The sequence below is a fragment of the Salvia miltiorrhiza genome, chromosome 7 (assembly GCF_028751815.1).
Source record: "Salvia miltiorrhiza cultivar Shanhuang (shh) chromosome 7, IMPLAD_Smil_shh, whole genome shotgun sequence".
In the NCBI taxonomy this organism is placed as follows: Eukaryota; Viridiplantae; Streptophyta; class Magnoliopsida; order Lamiales; family Lamiaceae; genus Salvia; species Salvia miltiorrhiza.
In genome coordinates this window covers 14714690-14736620 of record NC_080393.1, presented here as the reverse complement: position 1 = coordinate 14736620, position 21931 = coordinate 14714690, and the positions used below count along the sequence as shown (strand labels likewise).

The following is a 21931-nucleotide window of genomic DNA, read 5'->3' as shown; positions in this document are numbered from 1 at the left end:
TCGGCATATAAATACATGAATTGAAAATTTGTTCTTAATGTTCCCAAACTAAAAAAAAAACTCCCAAATTGAAGGTGACGTGGACTACCGTAAATACAATGTGGCATAGTCGGCGATGCAAGAAAACGACGTCGTTTTTTTTAAACAATACGACGTCGTTTTGATTTCCAACAACAATTAAAAAAGAAAAAGGAAATTTGGGGCTGTGATTTCCAGCGAGAGCTTCAAGCTCGGATGACAGAGCCGCCACTGGCATCTCCCTCCTTGAATCAGGCTCTGGCATCTCCCTCGCCTCACCCCATTTACAGAACCCGACGACCGCCGCAGCTGAAGCCAGCCACCGCCGGTCCGCCCATCTCCCTCGAATCTCTGGCCGCCGCCTGCTCGTAGATCAGGCAACGCCGCTTCCAACTCTCTCTCAGTCCATTTCATCCCTCTTACAACAAAACCCACACCTCACACCGTCCACGTCGCCTCCTCCCTCCCGCTCGTCCCCTTCTCTGTTCACTGAACCCGGCGGCCGCAGCAGTAGAAAGCTCGCCGCCGCCGCTGACCGCACCTGCCTCCCTTCACTCTCTCTCTAAAACTCCTGGCGACAGCAACCCTCCTCGTGGCCTCCTCGCGCAGTCGCGTTTGGGGTGAGGGGGGGTAGGTGGTCGGGGGGTTGGGGAAGGGGGTAGGTTTGGGGGTGTTTGGTGATGGGTGTAGGTTTGGGGGTGTTTGGGGATGGGGGTAGGATTTTTTTTTTTTTTTGGAAATTAATTTATTAATAACTTATTAAAATAAGATTATTAAAAAAATTAAGAAAATGACATGCAATACCTAATTGCCATGTATTTGACACATGATCAGTGATTGCCACCTCATCTTGCCGGAGTTAATAATTTTAGGAACATTAAGAACGAATTTTCAATTCGTGTATTTATACGCTGATTTTGAAGTTGGTGAGAATATCGCGAATTCTCAAAAAGCTTTTGAATTTAGCGGCAATTAACCCTAGTTTAAAATCAAAATTATACTATGTTTACAGGCAATTAACCATATTAGAAATTAAATTCTCTAGTTGATGTTTTTCATTTTGTACAAATTATTTAAAGTCGTTAAATTTCAATCTCAAATCGCTCATTCCTAAATGCAATAGAGTATGAAAGATGATAATAGAGGATCCAACTCAAATGCTGATTATACATAATTTTCAAAAGATCCATAATTATATACGCAAAATTGCATTGCTTTATTATCAAAAATATATGGACACTAGATGACAAGCAAAACAAAATGATAGGCTAAAACAATTTGCTATTTATTCGAAATTAAAATTATCATGGAATATATAATAAAAATTTTAAAAAATTGTGAATGTATGTATATTTTAAAAAAGATTGCTTATGTGCTCCAAGACTGAGACATTCACTCACCTCCACCCATCTACAATTCCTAAGAAAAACAAAACCATCGAAAAAGGAAAAGAGAAAAAAGAAAAAAGAAAATAAATAAACAAAACCCAAAATCATTAGATTCTACCAAGAAATGGTCGACCTCAAATTCATAACAGCAAATTAGAAAAGACGAAGTGAAATTTCAACAAGAAAAAGAAAACAAAAAACAAAACAAGAAGTAGAAAAACAAAGGCGTACAGGAAAATCAGAAATCCAAAATTCTTGTTTCCTGTATGCCAAAATTTTCTCGCTCATGTTTTCACGCAGCCATGGTTGTTAAATATTATAATCATGCCATTATTAATCTCCTTCTGTCTCTAGCAACCATTTTCCTTATCTCTCACACATCACACGCACAGGACAGACCTTTAATTCTCAATTGTGGCTCCCCAAGCTCTGCCAAAGATGCCGACGGTCGCTTCTGGGATCCCGATGACAAATTCTTGGCTGCCGACACAAAATTCGTCATCGCGAGAGCCGATGTTCAAGACCCTTCATTGCCGTCCGAGGTTCCGTATATGACTGCCAGGATCTTCCAATCTGAAGCCAAGTACCAATTCCCCCTCAAAGATTCAACCTCCCGAACTATGCTGCGCCTTCATTTCTACCCATCATCCTACCCTAATTTCAACATTTCCAACTCCTATTTCGCTGTCGTTGCCGGGGGCGTGACGCTGCTGAGCAATTTCAGCGCCTACATATCAGCAGAGGCACTATCTCAAGCATATTTCATCAAGGAATTCTTCTTGGCGCCGTCACAATCTGCGACACTTGATGTCACGTTTAAGCCATCTGGTCCACAATCTTTTGCATTTGTGAATGGGATTGAAGTCATGCCGGTTCCTGCAATCTTTAATTCAGATCCGGCACTTGCCGGCACCGTGGGGGCGGGCATGGACGCGACAGGAGCGACAACGGTGCCAATCAGCGATAGCAGCATGGAGACAATGTTCAGGTTGAATGTAGGCGGGCGGTATATCTCACCGGTGAATGATTCGGATGGACTGATGCGGAGTTGGTACGATGATAGTGTTTACGTCTACAGTGCGGCCGTAGGAGTTGCTATGGGAGCCAATAGGAGCATCACTTATAAAACCATGCCTTCTTATATGGCCCCACTTGATGTCTACTCCAGTTATAGGTCAATGGGGGCATACAAAGATGTGAACAAGAAAACTAATCTCACATGGGTTTTCCAAGTTGATCCCAATTTCATGTACATGTTGAGGTTCCATTGGTGTGACTCCGAGATGACAAGGCCCAACCAGAGGGTCTTCGATGTCTTCATCAATAATAGAAGCGCCCAATACGACGTAGACGTGTTTGGCATGACCATGGCAACAGCCACCCCCGTGAAGAAGGACTATGTAGCTCGAGTCAGCGACTCTAGCTCTGAGCTGTGGGTGGCATTGCGCCCCACGGAGTCCGTGAGATCAGAGTTCGCCGACGTTCTACTTAATGGGCTAGAAGTTTTCAAGTTGAGTGACGTGGCCAAGGCAAACTTGGCCGGCCCCAATCCTAGCCTCTCTGACATGATGAGGAAGTATCGAGATGGCAAGACGTCATTTGCCTCGGACGCATCTGCTGTTTCCACGGTGATCATCACCGGGGCGGCAGGCGGAGCCTGCGCAGTCGGGTTGGCTTTCGTTGTGTGTGTCTTGGTTTACCAAAGGAAGCGAAGGGACCCAAAAGCAGAGGGCACCACCACGTGGCTGCCTATTTCTTGGAACTCCACATCGACCTCCACCACCATTAAATCCTCCATGTCGAGCAGAAGCCAGGGCGGCACCACCATTTCATCGGACGCGGCGTGCAATTGTCGCTACTTCAGCCTGACAGAGATCAAGAGCGCCACCAAGAACTTCGACGAGTCCAACGTCATAGGCGTGGGGGGCTTCGGCAAGGTCTACAAAGGCGTGGTCGATGGCCACACAATGGTCGCCGTAAAGCGATCCAACCCTTCTTCCGACCAGGGCATAAACGAGTTTCAGACAGAAATAGAGATGTTGTCGAGGCTTAGACACCGACATTTAGTCTCCCTAATCGGATTTTGTGAAGACAACGGAGAGATGATCCTCGTGTACGATTACATGGGGCAAGGGACACTAAGGGAACATCTCTACAAGGGCAATAAAATCGTTCTATCATGGAAACAACGCCTAGAGATATGCATAGGAGCAGCCAGAGGCCTGCACTACCTCCACACCGGAGCTAAATACACCATCATTCATAGAGACGTCAAGACCACAAACATTCTCCTCGACGACAAATGGGTCGCCAAGATGTCTGATTTCGGCCTCTCCAAGACCGGCCCAGACATGAACAAGGGCCACGTTAGCACTGTGGTTAAAGGCAGCTTCGGATATTTAGACCCTGAGTATTTCCGCCGGCAACAACTCACTGAAAAATCTGATGTCTACTCATTCGGTGTTGTGCTGTTCGAGGTCCTATGCGCCCGCCCTGCCCTAAACCCTAGCTTGCCTAAGGAACAAGTCAGCCTCGCCGATTGGGCGCTGCGGTGTGCGAGAAACGGCACGCTTGAAGAAATCATCGATCCACAACTACAAGGAAAAATGAGCCAAGAGAGCTTGAAGAAATTCATGGAAACCGCAGAGAAATGCTTGGCCGATCACGGCACAGACCGCCCCTCCATGGGCGATGTATTGTGGAATCTGGAGTTCGCTCTACAGCTACATGAAAATCCCGACCACAAAAAGAGTCATTCCACTACCACAGACAGCGTAGATTTCCAAGGACAGATCGATCAAAATAGCATCATGGCTATGCATAGAAGCATTCTGAATCTTGAAGACGATGACGACGACGATGATGAAGAAGCAAGGAAACACAAGAAAGAGAGTGATAATCCAGATGAGATTTTCTCACAGATTGTCAACCCTACGGGCCGTTGATATCATCTCGCGTTTCTTTATGTATGATGTCGTCGGTGAATGTATGACTATATTGACATTGATTTAGCAGCAAGCTTCTTATCATCTTTGGGATTGTATATTAATGTTTGTATGGATTGGATTATTGGTTGCAAATTTTTAATTCAGTTGGTGTGGAGAGAAATTAAGTTCTTATGTGGTGTGGTTATATTATATACATCATGTTTGTAGATCGGTAGAATTGGTTTGCATAAGTCATAACTATGTTCATATATTCTTGTGTGGATAGTAAGATCTAAGATTCAAATCTACCTTTTTTGTTTTCACAAAAAAAGAAAATTTCATCACACGCTTCAGTCGATATTAAATGAGGTACCATAAGTCTAAACAACCTCAATAATTTTTTTTTTTTTATTATTTCGAGTGATACACAATTACTATTTAAATTAAAGGGTTAAAATTAAGAAGCCAAAATGTAGGCATTTTGTCCTATTAGACTATCTTTGGAATGTAGGAGTATAATTTTTGCCGTATTTACCCAATAACCTAGATTTTTTTTTTCATATACTTATTTCGAAAAAAATATTAGAAAACAGAAATCGAAAAAAAATAAACAAATAGTAGTATGATTTTTGAGTGAAAAAAATTTATCGATATTCAATTCAAATTTATCACTTTTTTTTGTCTTCGGAAAATATGATTTTTGAGGAATATCGAAATGAGAGATTTTAACGCGAAGGTTTTGGAAGAAATATTAATTGGACTCTCCTCCGAAAAAGAAATAAAAAAATACTAAGACAGAAAAGGAGGGGAGAGATCCCTGAACACGCCACAGTCTTCTCTTCCACTCACAGTCGCCGCCGTTAAACGGATAAGCCTCCCCTTCTCCTCCGCCGCCGCCGTCTATCTTCTGCAAAATGGCGCATTCATGCGTCTCGTCTTCTTCTCTCAGATTCAACACGTCCTCGCTTTCTCTCTCTTCACCAAACCCATTTTCTTCCTCTTCTTCCTCCGCCAAAATCGTATCTCTTCCCTTCCAACCCCTCCGTTCCAGGTACCGTTGATTAATTGAACTGATTCCCAATTTATTTTTTTCTTTTCAGACCCCATTAATTTTAGATTTTTTTCAGGAAGCTGAAGAATTCTAACCTCCGGAGTTCGCCGGCGAAGGCTATGTACACTCCAGAGTTTTATGCCCCGGAGAGGAACTCACGCCATGGTATTTGGTCGATTAGGTAAGGGTTTTACGCAATGTTTCTCGCGGAAGATTTTATTTATTTATTTTATATTTTTTAGGTGGGGTGTGTGCACCATGTGATTTTTCTTTGGTGTTGGGTTTAATTTCTCTGTCAATTTGATTGCAAATCTGTGCTACCATCAACAAATAATATTGTCAATTTAATTGTTAGAGCGAGTATTGGACTAGTTGATGATAACTAAATTACCCTTGTGTTTTAGGGATGATTTACATATCCCATCATCGCCGTACTTCCCAGCTTATGCTCAAGGTGGGCAGGGCCCGCCTCCAATGGTCCAAGAACGTTTTATGAGCGTTATTAGCCAACTTTTCCAATATGTGAGACTGTCATTCGCCTAATTTTTCATTAAGAGTATGGTTTACTAGTCACTTTGTTATAGTTGTAACTCCCTATTGATATTTCAGCGGATAATACGATGTGGTGGAGCCGTTGATGATGACATGGCGAACATCATTGTTGCTCAGTTGCTGTATCTTGATGCTGTTGATCCTACTAAGGTGTGTTTTCCTTTCGTCAGACTTATAATTTTGGAGACACATATTTGAGATTGCTAGTTTTGTTTCAATAGTTCATTTTTTACCAGTGTAGTATTTGTTGCCCAATCATCTAGCAGATCAAAGGTCTGTTCGGTTTTAGCTTATAAATAGTTTCCCTCAGCCCTCGGGTGCTATATTTCGAAATTAGAACAAGGAACCTAATGGTGTTATGATATTGACTGCTTACTCATACTCGATAGTATTTCATAGCAAGGTGTTGTCCCATCGGTATCTCTGGTTTTCCTGGCCTCTACTCAGTGTTGATGAGTATCTTTCCCTTCTATTCACTTATGACTATATACTGTTTAATTTATATTGTACTGAACAGGATATAGTCATGTATGTGAACTCTCCAGGTGGATCAGTTACAGCTGGTATGGCGTTTTGTTTAATATTTCCTTTATCTGGTAGCTGAGTTTACAAATGTCTTATTTGCTTCCTTTTAACTTTCTAGGAATGGCTATCTTTGATACCATGAGGCACATAAGGCCTGACGTTTCAACCGTATGTGTTGGGCTTGCAGCTAGGTGAGGACACACCTTCTATAGCTTTTGGAAAATTGCTGTAAATTGTTTTCACATTTCAAGGAAAAATTGGATTTATAAAAAAAATAATGATCTGAGTTTATGTTGACTGAGGAATTTGTATAAAAGCCTTAACGAGCAGAGAGTTTCTATTATATTACTTGGTGATTAGATATTCTGAGTTTATGTTGACTGAGGAATTCGTAGATTACATTTACATGTTGATGTTGCATTTTCTTTTTGTTGGGTTTTCCACTGGTAGGGACAGAGAGGGCGGGCTATGCCCTCTGCATGCACCATCGATATTTAGAACATATATTGCTGTTGTTAGGATATAATTTCACACCCATCTGACCTCTGTCATCATGTGGTTATAGATGTGTTTTTATCCCTCAAACTTTTTTTTGTTGTGTATGGGTACTTTGCTTATGCATTTTCTTATTGCCATTAGATGTCTCTCTAATGAAGTCATTTTGTATCCTTATTCTTGCGCAGTATGGGAGCTTTTCTACTAAGTGGTGGTACTAAAGGTAGATTTTTTCATTTCTTTTGGTTATTTAAGGATTCTACGATTGCTTTTCTCACTTTCTTGAATGGTATTATATTCTGTTCTCGTTGATGATAACTGAAGGAAAAAGATATAGCCTTCCTAACTCAAGGATAATGATCCATCAGCCCCTTGGTGGAGCACAGGGTGGGCAGACCGATATTGATATTCAGGTGATTTCATCTTTTTTGTATATTACATATGGATGCTATCTTTGATATTGGGTAGAAAATAACTTCATAATGAGATGGTCATTGTCTTCTATTGCTGTTATTTTGAATTTGTAAATTTTTCTTATGGTTATATAATTATGTGTTGGTTTCTTTACAAGCATTATGATAGAGATTATGTTTGGTTGAATTCTTAATGGTTTATCATACACAATTTAATGCTCCCAAACTTAATTCATGCCAAGCTATTTAAGGATGAAGCTTTTGTTAATCAGCAACGTCGTTGGTATCACAAAGTAATAATTGTTGCTAGTTTCTTATCCACTTTTCAAGTGAAGCCTTGATTGCCTTGATCAGTTATCACAATATTCAGACATTCAGGCTTTCAGCTAGATTATGTTTGCTTTCTATTTTGTAACTTTTGTTTAAAAGCTTGGTGGTTAGGATTGAAATGTGCAAGGTGTGAAATAAATGGGTGGAGTATGCATTTATATAAGTGCAGACGTATTAGAATTCTGTGGTTTTATTTCTACTGTGAAACTATGTTTTTATTGAGGTCTGTGATAAATGAGATTACATTGTACTTTTGCTTGTAAATGTACATTACTTGAGCTTTACAGTTGTGTTTGATCTCTAGCATTCTATGCCACCCAGATACTTCAACCATTAGGTTATAACTATTGGTTTGTCAAAATATCCTCTATCGCTCTACAGTATGTGAAGAAGCACGAAGACATAAACCTTGACTTGATTAGAAAGGTTGAGTTAGCACTTGTATGGAGGAGGTTTTTATGGTTGTCTTAATTTTGATCGAGATAAAATTGATTTTGTTCTCTGTTATATCTCATTTTATTCTATTATGGCTTGGTAGATCTATAATGTTGCAGACTCAATCACTAAGTAACATCTCTTAATATCTTTTTAGACAAAAATCATTCCTTAGTCCTTGCTGTTCGTTATTTAGGCAAATGAAATGTTGCATCACAAAGCAAACTTAAATGGATACTTGGCGTACCACACTGGTCAAAGCCTAGAGAAGATCAACCAAGACACAGATCGCGACTTTTTCATGAGTGCTAAAGAAGCCAAAGAGTATGGTCTCATAGATAGCGTCATCTTGAACCCGCTCAAAGCCCTCCAGCCGCTTGCAGCTGTAGCAGAATAACAATAAGGTTCATTTTATACTCCCACCACTTTCTGGTTGATGATCTCATAAGCAAGAACATGGGTTTTGTTGATTTCAACTATACAGCTAGAAAATTTAGAATCAACAAGATACTATGAATTGTTCCCAGCGCATCCATGTACGATTACTATTTAGTAATATTTGATGAACTTGTCGTTGTCCTAACTCCTATGTAGTCAGTTTCACTGTAGTTTTCATTTTCCCTAAATGTTCTTCACTAGCACTTCAAACTTGTTTGTTTTGGAGGCGATAGATTATGTACCGGCATAAATTTTAGTTGGTTTCTATCTGAATGAGGAAGTGTTCTCTGTTGTAGTCTGATTTAACATGAAGTGACTCCAGGTTGTTGCTCATTATTTCTCTACTAGGAAATGAGAAAAAATAGAAAGTAAGCAATCTTTACTTGTACTTGGGATAAATAGTGTCCTTATGTAATGTGTCTCCTAATAAATGTCATATTATAGAAAAATGATGTCAAATTTCCTAGTTTACCCTTGTCTTCAATGTTAATTGAATTCTTTAGTTGTTCGGTTTCCAATATACTCTCTTGTTCCAGTTCAATAGCCAACAAGGCTTGAGCACGGTTGTTAAGAAATGAATGATTTATAATAAAATAGAAGAGAGAGAAAAAAAATTTAGGGTATAGTTAGCAAAATATATGGAGAGAGAAATGAATGTATTATTTTTAAATAAAAAAGAGATAATTATGTTTGGGTCGTAGTGATGATATTTGTTATGTTCTATATAATTTTATTTTTTTTAGAAAGTACGTTTTAATAAGAAAAATGTGACTTATTAAATTGAGACGAAATTAGTAATAAACAAGGCCGAAAGGGTGAATTTACTTCTTTGGTGTACAATTTTTGGTGGTAGGAAATAGTTCATGGACTTAGTTTATCCCATATGGCTTATAATGATGATAAAACATGCTCGTATAAAAATCCTCGTCTCTAACAGCTGATGACCTGTCAATAGTGTCTCCCAATATCATGAAGGAATACTTCAAACTCAGAGTGATTCCCATTTCCCATACCCACCAATTTAAAATTATTATTATGAAGTCGACATTATTATTTAGGTATACCATTCGAAAATGACGAAAAGTCTAGTTAAATAAAAAAGAAACACAAGGGTAATGCATGCGACCCTGTCCTTCGTCAACCAGGTCGTGCCCTCCACTTTTTGTCACACGTTATATGTATATATAAATATCCACGTTTCTATTATATCCAAAACCCATATTTTATCTTGTTTCAATTCCAATGGAGCTCAATTCATTACAATATGTTGAAGAAAATGCCGCCGCCACCAGAGTCCGTTGCGCCGCCTCCACCATCATTGAAGCCGTGAGGCAGCCATTTCAAATTCTGACCACCACCCTGCTGAGCCTCCTCCTCCCCCTGTCGTTCCTCCTCCTGGCCCGCCTCGCCACGGCCCACTACCTCCTGGCCGTGTCGGACGACCACCCGCCGCCCTCCCTCATCACCTCATATTTCTTATACTCCCAAAATCCCACAATCCTCCACTTAATAGTTTCAATCATCAGCGTCTCATCCCTCTCCAATGCACTAACCGGGAAAACCACGTTCCTGAGCCGGGCGGCGGCGGAGCCCCTGACGCGGCGGCGGGTGTACGTTGCATGGGTGTTTCTGGTGGTTCTGCAGGTGTGCGTGGGAGTAGGGATCGAAGGCAGCATCGCGGCGGGGGTGGAGGGGTCGAGTTTCGGGCAGGAGGGCAGCTTCGTATGCCGAATGGTGTTCTTCTTCGGGCTGCATCAGACCATGCTGTCGTGGTGGCGGACGGTGGTGAAGCCGGTGGTGGACGACACCATATTCGGGGGGTTGAGGGCGGAGGGGCGCCTCGAGAAGGCGGTGGTGGGGCTGAGCTACGGGGGGCTGTGGTGGTGGCGGCTGAGGGAGGAGGTGGAGGCGCTGGTGGTGGTGGCGGAGGTGAAGAGGGAGATGATGATGGGGGTTGGGGTCGTGGATTTCGTTGCCTGGTGGTTGTATTACGTCACCGTCACGGTTGGGATGGTTAGAATGGTCAGAGGATTCATTTCCGCGCTTCTCATCTTCACACGTACGACTCACACCCGGCCTAATGATGACAAGGTTTGACCTGAACCGGACCGGACCGGACCGCCCTCAATTATTGCCCTATTTTTTTAACAATTTTATTCTTTCTTGTTGAAAAATATTGCCGTCGTTCCTTATTAAAAAATATATTATGAGACTCACCGCGAAATTTCGGAGCTTCATGATTTACTCGATTAATGAAGAGGAAATTCTTTTTTCTTTTTTAGCAGAGAAAATTATTCTTTGAATGTACTTTTTTAGTAGCATCATACATTTCATTACTTCTTTAGAAATTTTAGAAATACGCGTTGGGAATGGGATGACGGAATTTTTCAAAAGAAGGATACATATGGCGGAGCCAGACTTCCGATTCAGGGGGTCCAAATATTTTTATAAAATAAAAATTAATAATTAAATTAAAAAATAAAAATAAATTAAAATAATTATTAACACGATTATAATACCATTTAAATAAAAAAAACATACACTTTAAACATATTTTCAAGTTCATACAAAACAACTTCAAAAAATTAAAATGGATAAAATTTGGGGTTTTGGCAAATAAAATCATGAACTATTTCGAATTAACAATTTTAACGTAACTTTTGAAATGTGGCGAAGCAAATCACCATCTTTTCAATTTTGACAATTTCGTCCCCCAATTTTTTTCGATCATCGGATTGTTAACTTGGAGTTTATGTGGATTAGTTCTCCACGTAATATTCATGTTATGATGTATTTTGCAATAAAATTACTAAATATTGAAAATTATGTTGCAAATACAGGATACGGTTCTATAATTTGAAGATTTTTTTAATTGAAATTGTAGGAAACGACGTCGTTTAGGCCTCACAAAAAGGACGTCGTCTTTTTACTAATCCACGTAAGTTCCAATTCAACACTCAAAAGTCACGTTAAAATTGTAAATTCGAAATAGTTCGTGATTTTATTTGCCAAAATCCCATTAAATTTTGTAAGGCAAAATAACTTTCAATATCCAATTCAAAAAATAAATTTATAGAATTCAATCCAAGCATGATATGCATAGATTAATTATGTGTTCACTTCTTAACTCTAAAGTTTACATATCAATTATAGTATAAAATAGCTCAATATGATAATGATGTAGATAAAATTATATATATTTTTTATTATTTAATATAAAATTACGAAAATACCCCTAGTATTTTTAAAAATTCCAGGGGGGCCCAGTGACCCCCCTGCCCCACCCCTAGCTCCGCCCCTGGATATATATATGGTTGATTTTCGAGAACATTGAAATTAGTAGTAGTAGTAGTAGCTAGTTGACAAGTCACCAATTCATATGACAAAATGATTTTCTCTATTAAACCTTGTTGACTATTTTGAAAGAAAAAAAATTCCAACATTTTGCTAGAAAAATGTTGATAAAAATATATATATATATATATATATATATATATATATATATATATATATTTCTCCATATTTTCTAGATTTTTGATCTAGATGTTCATGTCATATTCGAGGCAGTATATATATATACAAGTAGCAACAACGTTTTTAACACATCTTAATTAAAAATTGTATATTGACATAGAGTGTTTGCAAAATTACCAACATTCTTCCTCACGAAATATTCAAGCATTCCACACATTAAGACACTTTGAGAAGACTAGAAGTATTTGCCTCAAAAAAGAAGAAGAAGAAGAAAACAAGAAGTAATGCAATATTGTATGACTATCCTTTTTTATGTTTTAATATCTTAAATTCTTCCACGACTTACAAACAAAAACTAGAGTCCAAACATCAATGAGTCCAACATAAATTTTATTTTATAATCACATAAACGAATATACTTCCAATATAAATTATCGCTACCAACAAAACTCACGTCGGTAAAATATATAACTCCAATAAGATGTTCTTACATGAATAAGCAACAGGTTGTAACTTGCAACAATCTCTCTCATTCACAAACATATATAACAGCAAGAATACTTCTGTTGTTCTTGTTGTAGATTTGTGATCAAATTTAAGTTACAAAAATCAAGAACATAAGAGAAACTCATGATATTTAAATCACGAGATCGTCTACTCCACCAAATAGGCCATCATCGGACTTTTTTTTTATGCTACTATAGGCTTGTGAATGAATACAAAGAGGAGACCCAAAGAAGTGTGCTTTTGATTGTCCTATACCATCATTTCCATTACTACTGTCGTTAAGCGTTATTCTCAATTCTACAAACTTGTCTTTTCATGCTATATGTGTTTCCATTTCTGGAATTTTAAATGTAAGGTTGATTATGAAATATATGTAACCATCAAGCATAGAGAAATCTGCAGGCTCTAGACGGATGGATTGATTGCGTGTTGCGTGCATTGAATATCATACTACGATATTGGATGACATTAGAGTGTATATATGATGTATAATGTATTACCCAAAATTAAAAACCAAACCAGATACATTCTACAGAATCATTTTCATATATCTTAATTCTTGGCTTCATTTCCTTGTAAGCTTCTGTCTGTCCTTTTTTTACGTCAAATCCTTTAATATGATCCTATAATTAAAATAGTACTGCTACTATACTATATGCTTATCTTCCTTTCTTTAAATGATCCTAAGCTGGCTTATTTAGTTTCTGCATAGCTTATACTGTTTGAAAACTTTGCAAGAAAATATCAAATCTTGTTATTGATTTCCTCCTTCCTCCTTCCTCCTCAAGGGCTGATGGCGAACATGGTGTTCCCCTCTTTCCAACTCAACGAGAGCGATCATGATCTTCGTGATCACGAAACAATTTGGAGGACCAAACAAGACCACTGTGGTGACATGGATGAGGCCGCGTTCATGGACTTGTTTTCCTCTCAAGAAAACGCCTCTTGTGATGCGATGCAGGGGATGAACATGGTTGGCGTGGAGCCACCAAGATCAGAATCGAGCAAAGATGTGAGGGAAAAGCAGAGATTGAGGAGGCCTAGAGGAGAAGATGATACAAAGATGAAGAACAGGTTGTCAATGGAGGAGATCTTGATGGTTGCTGGGGAGAAATTCATCCAATTCTCCACCAACAGAATTGATGGCATATCTATGCTGATCCACCCTTATGGCTCTTCAATCACAGGCCTTTGCTTAGACGATGAAAGAGACGTGGAGATCATGCACAGCCTCCTCTCCGCAGCAGAGAATGTGGGGCTGAAGCAGCTCGAAACTGCAGCCAGGCTCGTTGCTCGTTGCCAGCAGATGGCGTCTGAATCAGGCACCCCCGTGCAGCGCCTTGCCTCCTACTTCTATGCAGCTCTCCAGCAAAAGATCAGCAGAGAGTTATATGGTGTGGCCGTGAGCCGGAGGAAAGCAGACGTTGATGATCATAAAGGGCTAGCATTAGGCACAAACAACGCGTTCTTGGCCTCACACCAGCAGCTTCCCTTCAGCCAAGTCACGGAGTTTGTAGGAATGCAGGCCGTTATAGAGCAAGTGAGAGGGTGTGGGAAGGTCCATCTGATTGACCTCCAGATCAGGAGTGGGATCCAGTGGACGGCCCTGATGCAAGGGCTGACGGACTCCCCGTTGCAGCGCCTCAGAATAACTGCAGTAGGCACAGCTGATCAAACATACATGGAGGAAACAGGCAGCAGGCTGCAGAGCTTTGCAGAGTCATTGAACCTGCCCTTGTTGTTCGAGGTGGTGTATTTGCAAGGGATGGATGCATTCAACGAGGATCTCTTCAACATAGAACCCGACGAGACCGTTGCAGTCTACTCCATGCTGATGCTGAGGTCCATGATATCAAAGCCCAAGTCACTAGAGACGGTGATGAAGGGCATTGCAAGAATGAGGCCGGCGGTGATGGTGGTGAGCGAGGTGGAGGCGAACCACAACTCGCCGTCGTTCATAGACCGTTTCACGGAGGCCCTGCTGTTCTACAGCGCCTACTTTGACTGCCTGGAGGAGTGCATGGAGAGGAGGAGCGAGTACAGGGCGGTTCTCGAAGGGCGTTTCTTCGGGGAAGGGATCACCAACATAGTGGGAGCAGAGGAGGAGGAGAGGGTGACTCGGAATGTGAAGCTTGGTGTGTGGAGGAAGTACTTTACGCGGTTTGGGATGACGGAGATGGCGTTGAGTGATTCGTCCAAGTATCAGGCTAGTCTGGTGTTGGAGCAGTTTGGGAAGGGGAGGTGTTGTGATCTTGTGTTTGATGGGAAGGGCTTGATTGTGGGATGGAAAGGGACACCAATTCAGTCTGTCACAGCTTGGAAGTTCTCATAGGAATTAGAGTAGATATTGTAGTTGTTGAGCTTCTTTGTCTCATTCTTTTATCATATGAAGAGAGCGGTTGAAACATCTATATATGCCTGTATTGTCATTCTTTAATAATAGGGCTTCAATCCAATTCTTTCAAGCCTTCTGAGATTTTTATTTTATTTTTCATTCATTCTATTGTAGAGAGAATGAGATAGTTGGCATTTTATCATACATCTCATGAGAAAGCAAACTGTACTAGACGTTACCAATTAAAAATACGATCGTTACCAATTAAGTTGATCATAGTATTTTATTATATATACACATCAAATTTATCTTCATGAAATATTATGAATTCATACTATGAAACATTAATTAATATGAATTCTTTGTCAAAAATGAATTCAAAAGGATGGATTTTTTGCTACTTATGATATTCAAACTTTGAACGACAATGTTTTTAAGCAAAGTACGTAATAAATTTATTGTAGATTTTCATTATCTAATGATTAAAAATGCTTGATATATATTTTATATACGTGGACTTTTTTGAACCACACACGCTCTTTACATAAGAGGAAGTTCAAATAAAGATTTATTTAAATTGAGAACATGAGAACTATTTCACACCTTGTATTGTATATGCATGCATAACCGAATAATGTCTCATTTTAAGTAAGAAAAAATAATTTTACCTACTTTCTTTGGTACACAATATTTGACGTTGGATGGCCTTATTTGAAAACGTAGGGAGTACAATATTCATGACAAACTATCGAATTTATTTAGACCCCGCCCGAACTAGAATGATCAAAGTAAAATTGAAATAATCACAAACAACCGCATCATCGATATTAAAGACCACAGATGAAATTATAAATTGGTGAGATTTTGTACAATTAACCGTATCGACTATGATAATTAACTAATGTTTAAAGAGATGCATGCGATGAAGCAATAATCGAACACCATTCCACACATCATACACCATGAGCCCAATCCTCCCTCCCGCCCACCCCCCCACCTGGCTCCCCCCCACGAACCCCACCCACCCCATCCTCCCTTCTCCCGCTATCCCGCCGCCGTAAGCGCCGCCCAACGTCCCCACGGACCGAACGATCCCCTCCGCGGCGGTGCCGCCCACGTACAAGGTCTCGAACAAGTCCCAGGCGGCGGAGAGCACGGGCCCCATCACGTGCCTCACGTGCCGCTTCGCCCGCCTGGCCGCCGCCTCTCCCTCCTCACGCGCTGCCGCCACCGCGTCGTCGAAGCCCTGCCCTTGGGACAAGTTGGCCGTGAGAGCTTTGTGCGCCGCCTCGGATCTGACTCTCTGGACGTAGATGGCTCGGACGTAGTAGAGATAGAGCTTGATGAGTTCCTTGAGCAGGCAGGCGGCGGTGCCCACGCCCATGTCGAAGCAATCGGTGAACGTGAATCTCTCTCCTCGATTCCGCCATGGATGATCGTCGCCGCCCAGCTCCCGGCATTTCTCGGCTGTTGTTACAATCGTGCATGCTACAAATTTCAAACTTCTACTGCAGGAAAACAAATTAATAAAAACTTAAATGAGAATTACCGGCGAAGCTGAGGAGAAGAATTCCGGCGACGGAGGAGAACAGCTGCATTTCTCGTCGTATCTAATTATCTTTTGAGGATCACTAGAATTGTTGCAGTAGGTTAAGAGAGGTTGTTAAAATTGGCGTTGCATTAATTGAGGGCAAAGAAAAGAATCAGAAGATACGTAGCTTGGAGTATATATATTATTGGAGGCAAAATGGTATATACCAATTTTGATATAAAGGGTGGCCAATTTTAGGTAGCGATGTACGCCAAGCTAGCATGTAAGACTATTGCATTAGGTCAGTTTTAGCTTAGCATGATCATGTAAGCATGTATTGTTCTTATTCTCGTATAAAGATAATAAGAGTTTCGGTAGCAGCAACAACAACGATGATGGCTGCACACCGGCATCAGTTGCGCAAGGGAGTTGGGGCCTTGGGGGAAGATGATGGAGACAGGGTGGAGTGCTATTAGAATTTAGATTATTTTTTTAATTTTATTATTTATTTTATTTATTTGTTAAATGTAAATATGTCTTTTTACATTAAAAATGGATACCTTCTTATAAGATTGGTATAATTTATTTTTGCTATTTCAAAATCAGTATTTTTAAGGCGAACTAATAAATTAGTCATTTTAAGAGTATAGATAAAAAATTCAAGAAAACGTTGGAATATTTTTCCACATAATTTGCAAAGGAGATATAATAGTCTAATTTGGCTAACCATAGAAATATTAATGCTTTTTTAGTAGAAACTAAATATTAGCGCTGATTCTAGAACAAGTGTGAATAAATACATAAGTTATAAGTACGACCACTAAAGAGAAATAATGTAGGGGGATTTTTAATTTCATTTTTCACGTGTTTGATCGATCGTTTCAGTAGTTAAAATCTTCGACTAACCCTTTAAAATTGATGTCTTCGTACTTGTTTTAAAAATAAAGTTGTAAAGCATTCACGATCTACAAGCATTTTGCAATTCTATAGATTGCTTATCATTTTAGCAGTATTAGTTAAAAACAAACAAGGTTATTTGATGTAGACTGCATAATTAAATTAAAATTAGACCGTAATTTGACTTATTGCTCTGCAGAGGGCTATTGGGATGCATATTTTTCATAGCACAAATGCTCAAACTAGAGAGAGATTAACTTACTTTCATCTCGTTCAAAAATATGTTTGTTAAAATAGGAAATCGCGAGTACAATTATAACAAGTGTTTTGTATTAAGCAATATGAGAAAAATGACTAACGTGCCGCACATCAGAGTGTAACGTGTGATATAAACTTTTAATTTCCCATTTGTCCAGCACTAGAAAAATCCACCCGTGAATAGCCCAAGTTAGGTTTGTGAAAGTAACCATTAAAAAGACACTTTTATCTAATACTCTTCCGATCAAACCTACGTGGAAGCCTATGGTTGGCGCAGATATGATAAGAAATTAGTGTCCACAATTCTTCCCACATCTCATTTATGTATCCCTATCATCTTATGATCTTTACTGAAATATCATATCACACTTTTCCCTCAAGATCACTGCCATTGTTCCCATTGTACAAGAGCAATTCATACCAAATCTTGCAATGGCAGCAATCTCAAGAGTGAACATCACAACCACCCCAGAAAACTTGATCTCCAAACCAACAGATTCATCAAAATCTCACCTCTTCAGACTTTCATTGCCAACCACCCCATGGAGGAGGTGCACCGCCCGCCGGATGTACATCCGGCCGGTGGCAGCCGTCCCCGACAAGCTGTCCGGGAAGGTGGAGGAAAGCATCAAGAATGCACAGGAGGCCTGCTCGGAGGACCCCGTCAGCGGCGAATGCAAGGCCGCGTGGGACGAGGTGGAGGAGCTGAGCGCGGCGGCCAGCCATGCTAGGGACAGGCAGAAGGAAGCTGATCCATTGGAGAACTACTGCAAGGATAATCCAGAGACAGATGAGTGCAGAACTTATGATGACTAACTTGTGTTTCTTGATCTCAAACCTATGCTTCAATGTTCCCTTCTACTAATGTATGAAACAAAGATCAAGAGGGATGTATGAATGCTAGAGAATTTATTCACTACATCTAATTAAGAATTGGCTCCATGTATACGTAATTTAATCTAACAGGTCACAAAATGTACACAAATAAGGCAAACACACATGTGATCTCAAGTAGCAATAATTTAACTTGAATCACTTCCTAGAAAGAGGTTTAATCGGGCACCATAAAGCGCAATCATATTAAACAAAATCGAATAATCTGATTTGTAGCTAACTAATAACATTGCTAGCATAAAACTCTACATATCAACACAAAAATAAGAGATTTAACTTTTTATACATATTCATTTCTACAAAAACATTCTTAGAAAGTGTTGAACAAGCATCATAACTCATAAGCACAATCATATCAAACAAAATCAAACGACAAAATCGCAGCTATCAGAATATAAAACTACTAAAGGATCTTTCAACTTCACATAGATAAATAAATCACTAGCATAAAGAAGAGCAATTTCAATTCAATAGATTAAATAAGAATAGTGCAAATGAGCAAATCCGACCACAACCTAATCATTGTTGTGGTAACAATTGCAGGATTAACATATGAGACTACACCTAAGGCTAACAGGGCTAGTACAACATCAACATTCACCATCAGAAACTTCCTCCACTCCACCATTTCAGCATTGGAACATATCAACAGAAGCAGGGGCAGACTGAATCGGGCAAGGCAGCTGCCACGGCTCGAGCAAGGCATCCGGGATGTCTGGAATATCAATCACAAGGCCGCTCACCTCGGAGGCAATCTGAAGTACAGAATTGAGCGACCTGAGGCGGTCAGTGAGTTCAGCAATCTGAGCCCTCAGCACATTATTGTTGGACGCAACGTTTAAGTGCAGCTGAGCAGTAGTATCAATCATCTGACTCAGCTTCTTGTTCTCCTCCTTTATCCGGCCCTCCTCTCCAATCAGCTCATCCAAGCGTTGCTGCTTCTTCATCCGAGACCTACGCGCTGATTCACGATTAGACAGCTTCCGCTTCCTCTTCCTTTCATCACAATCAGAGCCGGGGCTCGTTGGCAATTGTTTTGAAGCCATTCCTCAAATGTTATCGCTCGAGCGATTGATTATTTACAATTAAATAATGTTTACAAAACCCTACAGCAGATTTGACTCGACCTGATCGGCTAATATTGGGGATCGAATGATTAAAGAAAGCAAGAAAAAAATGATACAGCAGAACAAAATTAGGGCTTAGCGTGCAAATTCATAGAACCAGTAAAGGAAAACTACCGAGAACGAGTGAAGAATTCTAATCTTATGCATCAGCATCGCCAATGTCAATAAAAATTAGAGATTAAAACCTCATAACCTTATCGAAAACCACTCAAATTCCGGAAACGCAATAAACAAAAAAGTCTACAGTATCTCGAGAAAAACAAATCAGACAGCTCCGATCAGAAACCAATCTGCAAATGAAATGAGAAACAAAAACCAAAAAACGGATTACTCTCTGATCATGGAAGCCGAACCAGATTTAAACAATTCAATTAGACATACCTATAAATAAAAAATAACAGAAACTCGAAATATTAAAAAAAAAAAAAGAAAAAAAAAAAAAAGAAACAGAAGACATAAAAAGGAGAAATCGGACTAACCTTACAGCTGCAGTTGCAAAAGTTGGCAAGGGAAGGTTTGAGAGGTTGAGGAAGGTGGAATTTATAGGAAAAGCGAAGTGATTTGGGGGGGTTTTAAAATGAAAATTAAAATTGAAAATCTAGAAAGAGTTGAATTTGGATTTATTATTGAAGGAGAAAGTGGCGTCGGTGAATGTATTGTGCGTGGGGTGTGGCGTCGTATATACGTACTCGAATACAGCTATGAAGTGATTCAAGTGAAGGAATCTTCGCTCTAAAATGCCAATTCCGCCCACGATATTTTTATTTCTACTCGTCTCAACACTGTTTGTATCACATTTTATTTCCATCTTGTTTGTTAAAAAGATATACAGTCTTTTATAAATTAAAGTTTAACAATATTGTACAGATTTATGTGATTCTATATATCGTATGTGATTCTGGGTACCATTATAAATTTTATAATTATAGCAATTATTAATATATATTCTCTCATTCCCATGAATCTTGACATGTATTCTTTTTTGAACGATCCCACGAATCTTGATACATTTCCAAATAAGGTAATAACTAGTCCAAAAATAAGGGGTCTTAATTATATTATCTCTCCTACTTTATCACTTTATTATATTATCTCACTTATTTTATCACTTTTATACTTTATTACCTACACACTTAAAACATTAATCTACAACTCCTTAATTCCGTGCCGAAATCAAACGTGTCAAGATTCGTGGGACGGAAGGAGTACTATAATTTTAATACATTGTACAAAATAATAAATAATATTATATAAAAATTTACATAAATTCTATCAAATATAATATTATTTAATATTTTATATAATAAAAATATTTCAGTTAAACATATCATATCTGGCCTTAAACAAAGTTTTAAATTGATTACACACGTATCGTCATAAAGTAAGAGATGCAGTATGTTTGGTACTAGGAAAAGAGCCGCAATCTTGTGCAAGTAATTTCTATTTTGAAGGTAAAGACGTGCCATATATTAATTCAAATCGGAATCAACAATGTCCAGAAGCCAATTAGGAAAATCACCCTTTCAAACAACATCATCAGAAAAAGACAACGAAAAACGAGCAAGTTGTGAGCAGCTCGATTAGCCTCACGTCTAGCGTGAAGAAAATCCAAAACAATAAAATTTCGCGCATGAGCAAAAGCCTCCCAAAGCTCATCGCATAAAGACTCGGAACCATGATAAGTGTCTTGTAAAACCTGAGTCGCCAAAAGAGAGTCCGTGTAAACAACCACCGGACCGGTATCATTCTCCAAACAAAAGCCCACTTCCGCTAAAATTGCATGGAGTTCGGCAAGAAGAACCGTGGGTGTAAATCCGATCTTTTGACATCCCGCTGCGATCGGTAATCTTGTGCAAGTAATTAATTTAACTAACGTTTAAAAAATTGATTATTAAATCGTAATTGAGGAATAATTATCTTTAGTTAAAATATAAATAGACCATTCTTCAAAATATATATATGTATAATAAACCATGATTAAGTTTTAAATCACTATTGCTTAATTTTAATTAATGAATCCAATTGCAATAAAGTATAATTAATTAAGGGGGATGGGGGATGGCGTCCGCACCCAAATTACTGTCTGTCATAGAGAAATCTGGCTGTTTTCAAGTAGGAAAGGGAGAAACATGCTTGAGGGTGTAGTCGAGACTGTCAAGTGGATAAATCTGCGATCGAAATGTATGAAACTATAATTATTCCATTAGTCCACTATATATAACTACTTATTTTTGGACATGATTATTAAAAAAAGAAATAATTACTTAAAAGATAAAAGTGATAGAAAAATAATGCAATCGACAACTTTTTGTGAGATAATTTTTTTTTTAAATGAG

At 39.2% G+C, this 21931-nt stretch overlaps 7 protein-coding genes across 7 annotated transcripts; 5 read left to right on the top strand and 2 right to left on the bottom strand.

Annotated features, from left to right (window-relative positions):
• Positions 1–1518: 1518 nt before the first annotated feature.
• On the top strand, positions 1519–4497 carry LOC130995422 (receptor-like protein kinase ANXUR2). Its single transcript, XM_057920693.1, has one exon. The coding sequence runs from the start codon at positions 1673–1675 to the stop codon at positions 4349–4351; it is 2679 nt and encodes an 892-aa protein (XP_057776676.1). The 5' UTR covers positions 1519–1672; the 3' UTR covers positions 4352–4497.
• Positions 4498–4883: 386 nt separating this feature from the next.
• On the top strand, positions 4884–8717 carry LOC130995420 (ATP-dependent Clp protease proteolytic subunit 5, chloroplastic). The gene is made up of 9 exons (XM_057920692.1): positions 4884–5384; positions 5461–5565; positions 5789–5906; positions 5994–6086; positions 6454–6499; positions 6580–6652; positions 7145–7179; positions 7281–7369; positions 8331–8717. The coding sequence occupies exons 1-9, from the start codon at positions 5248–5250 to the stop codon at positions 8529–8531; spliced, it is 897 nt and encodes a 298-aa protein (XP_057776675.1). The 5' UTR covers positions 4884–5247; the 3' UTR covers positions 8532–8717.
• A 1097-nt stretch (positions 8718–9814) lies between these two features.
• Positions 9815–10669, top strand: LOC130993868 (uncharacterized). The gene has a single exon (XM_057918904.1). It carries the CDS (start codon positions 9815–9817, stop codon positions 10667–10669), a length of 855 nt encoding a protein of 284 aa, XP_057774887.1.
• Positions 10670–12602: 1933 nt separating this feature from the next.
• On the top strand, positions 12603–15035 carry LOC130995419 (DELLA protein GAIP-like). The gene has a single exon (XM_057920691.1). It carries the CDS (start codon positions 13347–13349, stop codon positions 14883–14885), a length of 1539 nt encoding a protein of 512 aa, XP_057776674.1. The 5' UTR covers positions 12603–13346; the 3' UTR covers positions 14886–15035.
• Positions 15036–15786: 751 nt separating this feature from the next.
• LOC130993867 (uncharacterized) lies at positions 15787–16614 on the bottom strand. Its single transcript, XM_057918903.1, has 2 exons — positions 16438–16614; positions 15787–16355 (listed from the first exon to the last, which is right to left on the bottom strand). The coding sequence occupies exons 1-2, from the start codon at positions 16484–16486 to the stop codon at positions 15787–15789; spliced, it is 618 nt and encodes a 205-aa protein (XP_057774886.1). The 5' UTR covers positions 16487–16614.
• Positions 16615–18006: 1392 nt separating this feature from the next.
• On the top strand, positions 18007–18504 carry LOC130995418 (calvin cycle protein CP12-1, chloroplastic-like). Its single transcript, XM_057920690.1, has one exon. It carries the CDS (start codon positions 18007–18009, stop codon positions 18388–18390), a length of 384 nt encoding a protein of 127 aa, XP_057776673.1. The 3' UTR covers positions 18391–18504.
• A 411-nt stretch (positions 18505–18915) lies between these two features.
• LOC130995417 (bZIP transcription factor 53) lies at positions 18916–19514 on the bottom strand. Its single transcript, XM_057920689.1, has one exon. It carries the CDS (start codon positions 19512–19514, stop codon positions 19098–19100), a length of 417 nt encoding a protein of 138 aa, XP_057776672.1. The 3' UTR covers positions 18916–19097.
• Between the last annotated feature and the right edge of the window lie 2417 nt (positions 19515–21931).

What these genes read in the sequence shown, in the direction of transcription:
- LOC130995422 (XM_057920693.1), top strand. Translation starts at nt 1,673, where the DNA reads ATGCCAAAATTTTCTCGCTCATGTTTTCACGCAGCCATGGTTGTTAAA.
- LOC130995419 (XM_057920691.1), top strand. Translation starts at nt 13,347, where the DNA reads ATGGCGAACATGGTGTTCCCCTCTTTCCAACTCAACGAGAGCGATCAT.
- LOC130993867 (XM_057918903.1), bottom strand. Translation starts at nt 16,486, where the DNA reads ATGCAGCTGTTCTCCTCCGTCGCCGGAATTCTTCTCCTCAGCTTCGCC. An exon ending in TCTTCTCCTCAGCTTCGCCG is followed by an intron (nt 16,356 to 16,437) that starts GTAATTCTCATT and finishes TTGTAACAACAG; the next exon opens with CCGAGAAATGCCGGGAGCTG.
- LOC130995417 (XM_057920689.1), bottom strand. Translation starts at nt 19,514, where the DNA reads ATGGCTTCAAAACAATTGCCAACGAGCCCCGGCTCTGATTGTGATGAA.
- LOC130993868 (XM_057918904.1), top strand. Translation starts at nt 9,815, where the DNA reads ATGGAGCTCAATTCATTACAATATGTTGAAGAAAATGCCGCCGCCACC.
- LOC130995418 (XM_057920690.1), top strand. Translation starts at nt 18,007, where the DNA reads ATGGCAGCAATCTCAAGAGTGAACATCACAACCACCCCAGAAAACTTG.
- LOC130995420 (XM_057920692.1), top strand. Translation starts at nt 5,248, where the DNA reads ATGGCGCATTCATGCGTCTCGTCTTCTTCTCTCAGATTCAACACGTCC. An exon ending in TTCCAACCCCTCCGTTCCAG is followed by an intron (nt 5,385 to 5,460) that starts GTACCGTTGATT and finishes GATTTTTTTCAG; the next exon opens with GAAGCTGAAGAATTCTAACC. An exon ending in ATGCTGTTGATCCTACTAAG is followed by an intron (nt 6,087 to 6,453) that starts GTGTGTTTTCCT and finishes TGTACTGAACAG; the next exon opens with GATATAGTCATGTATGTGAA.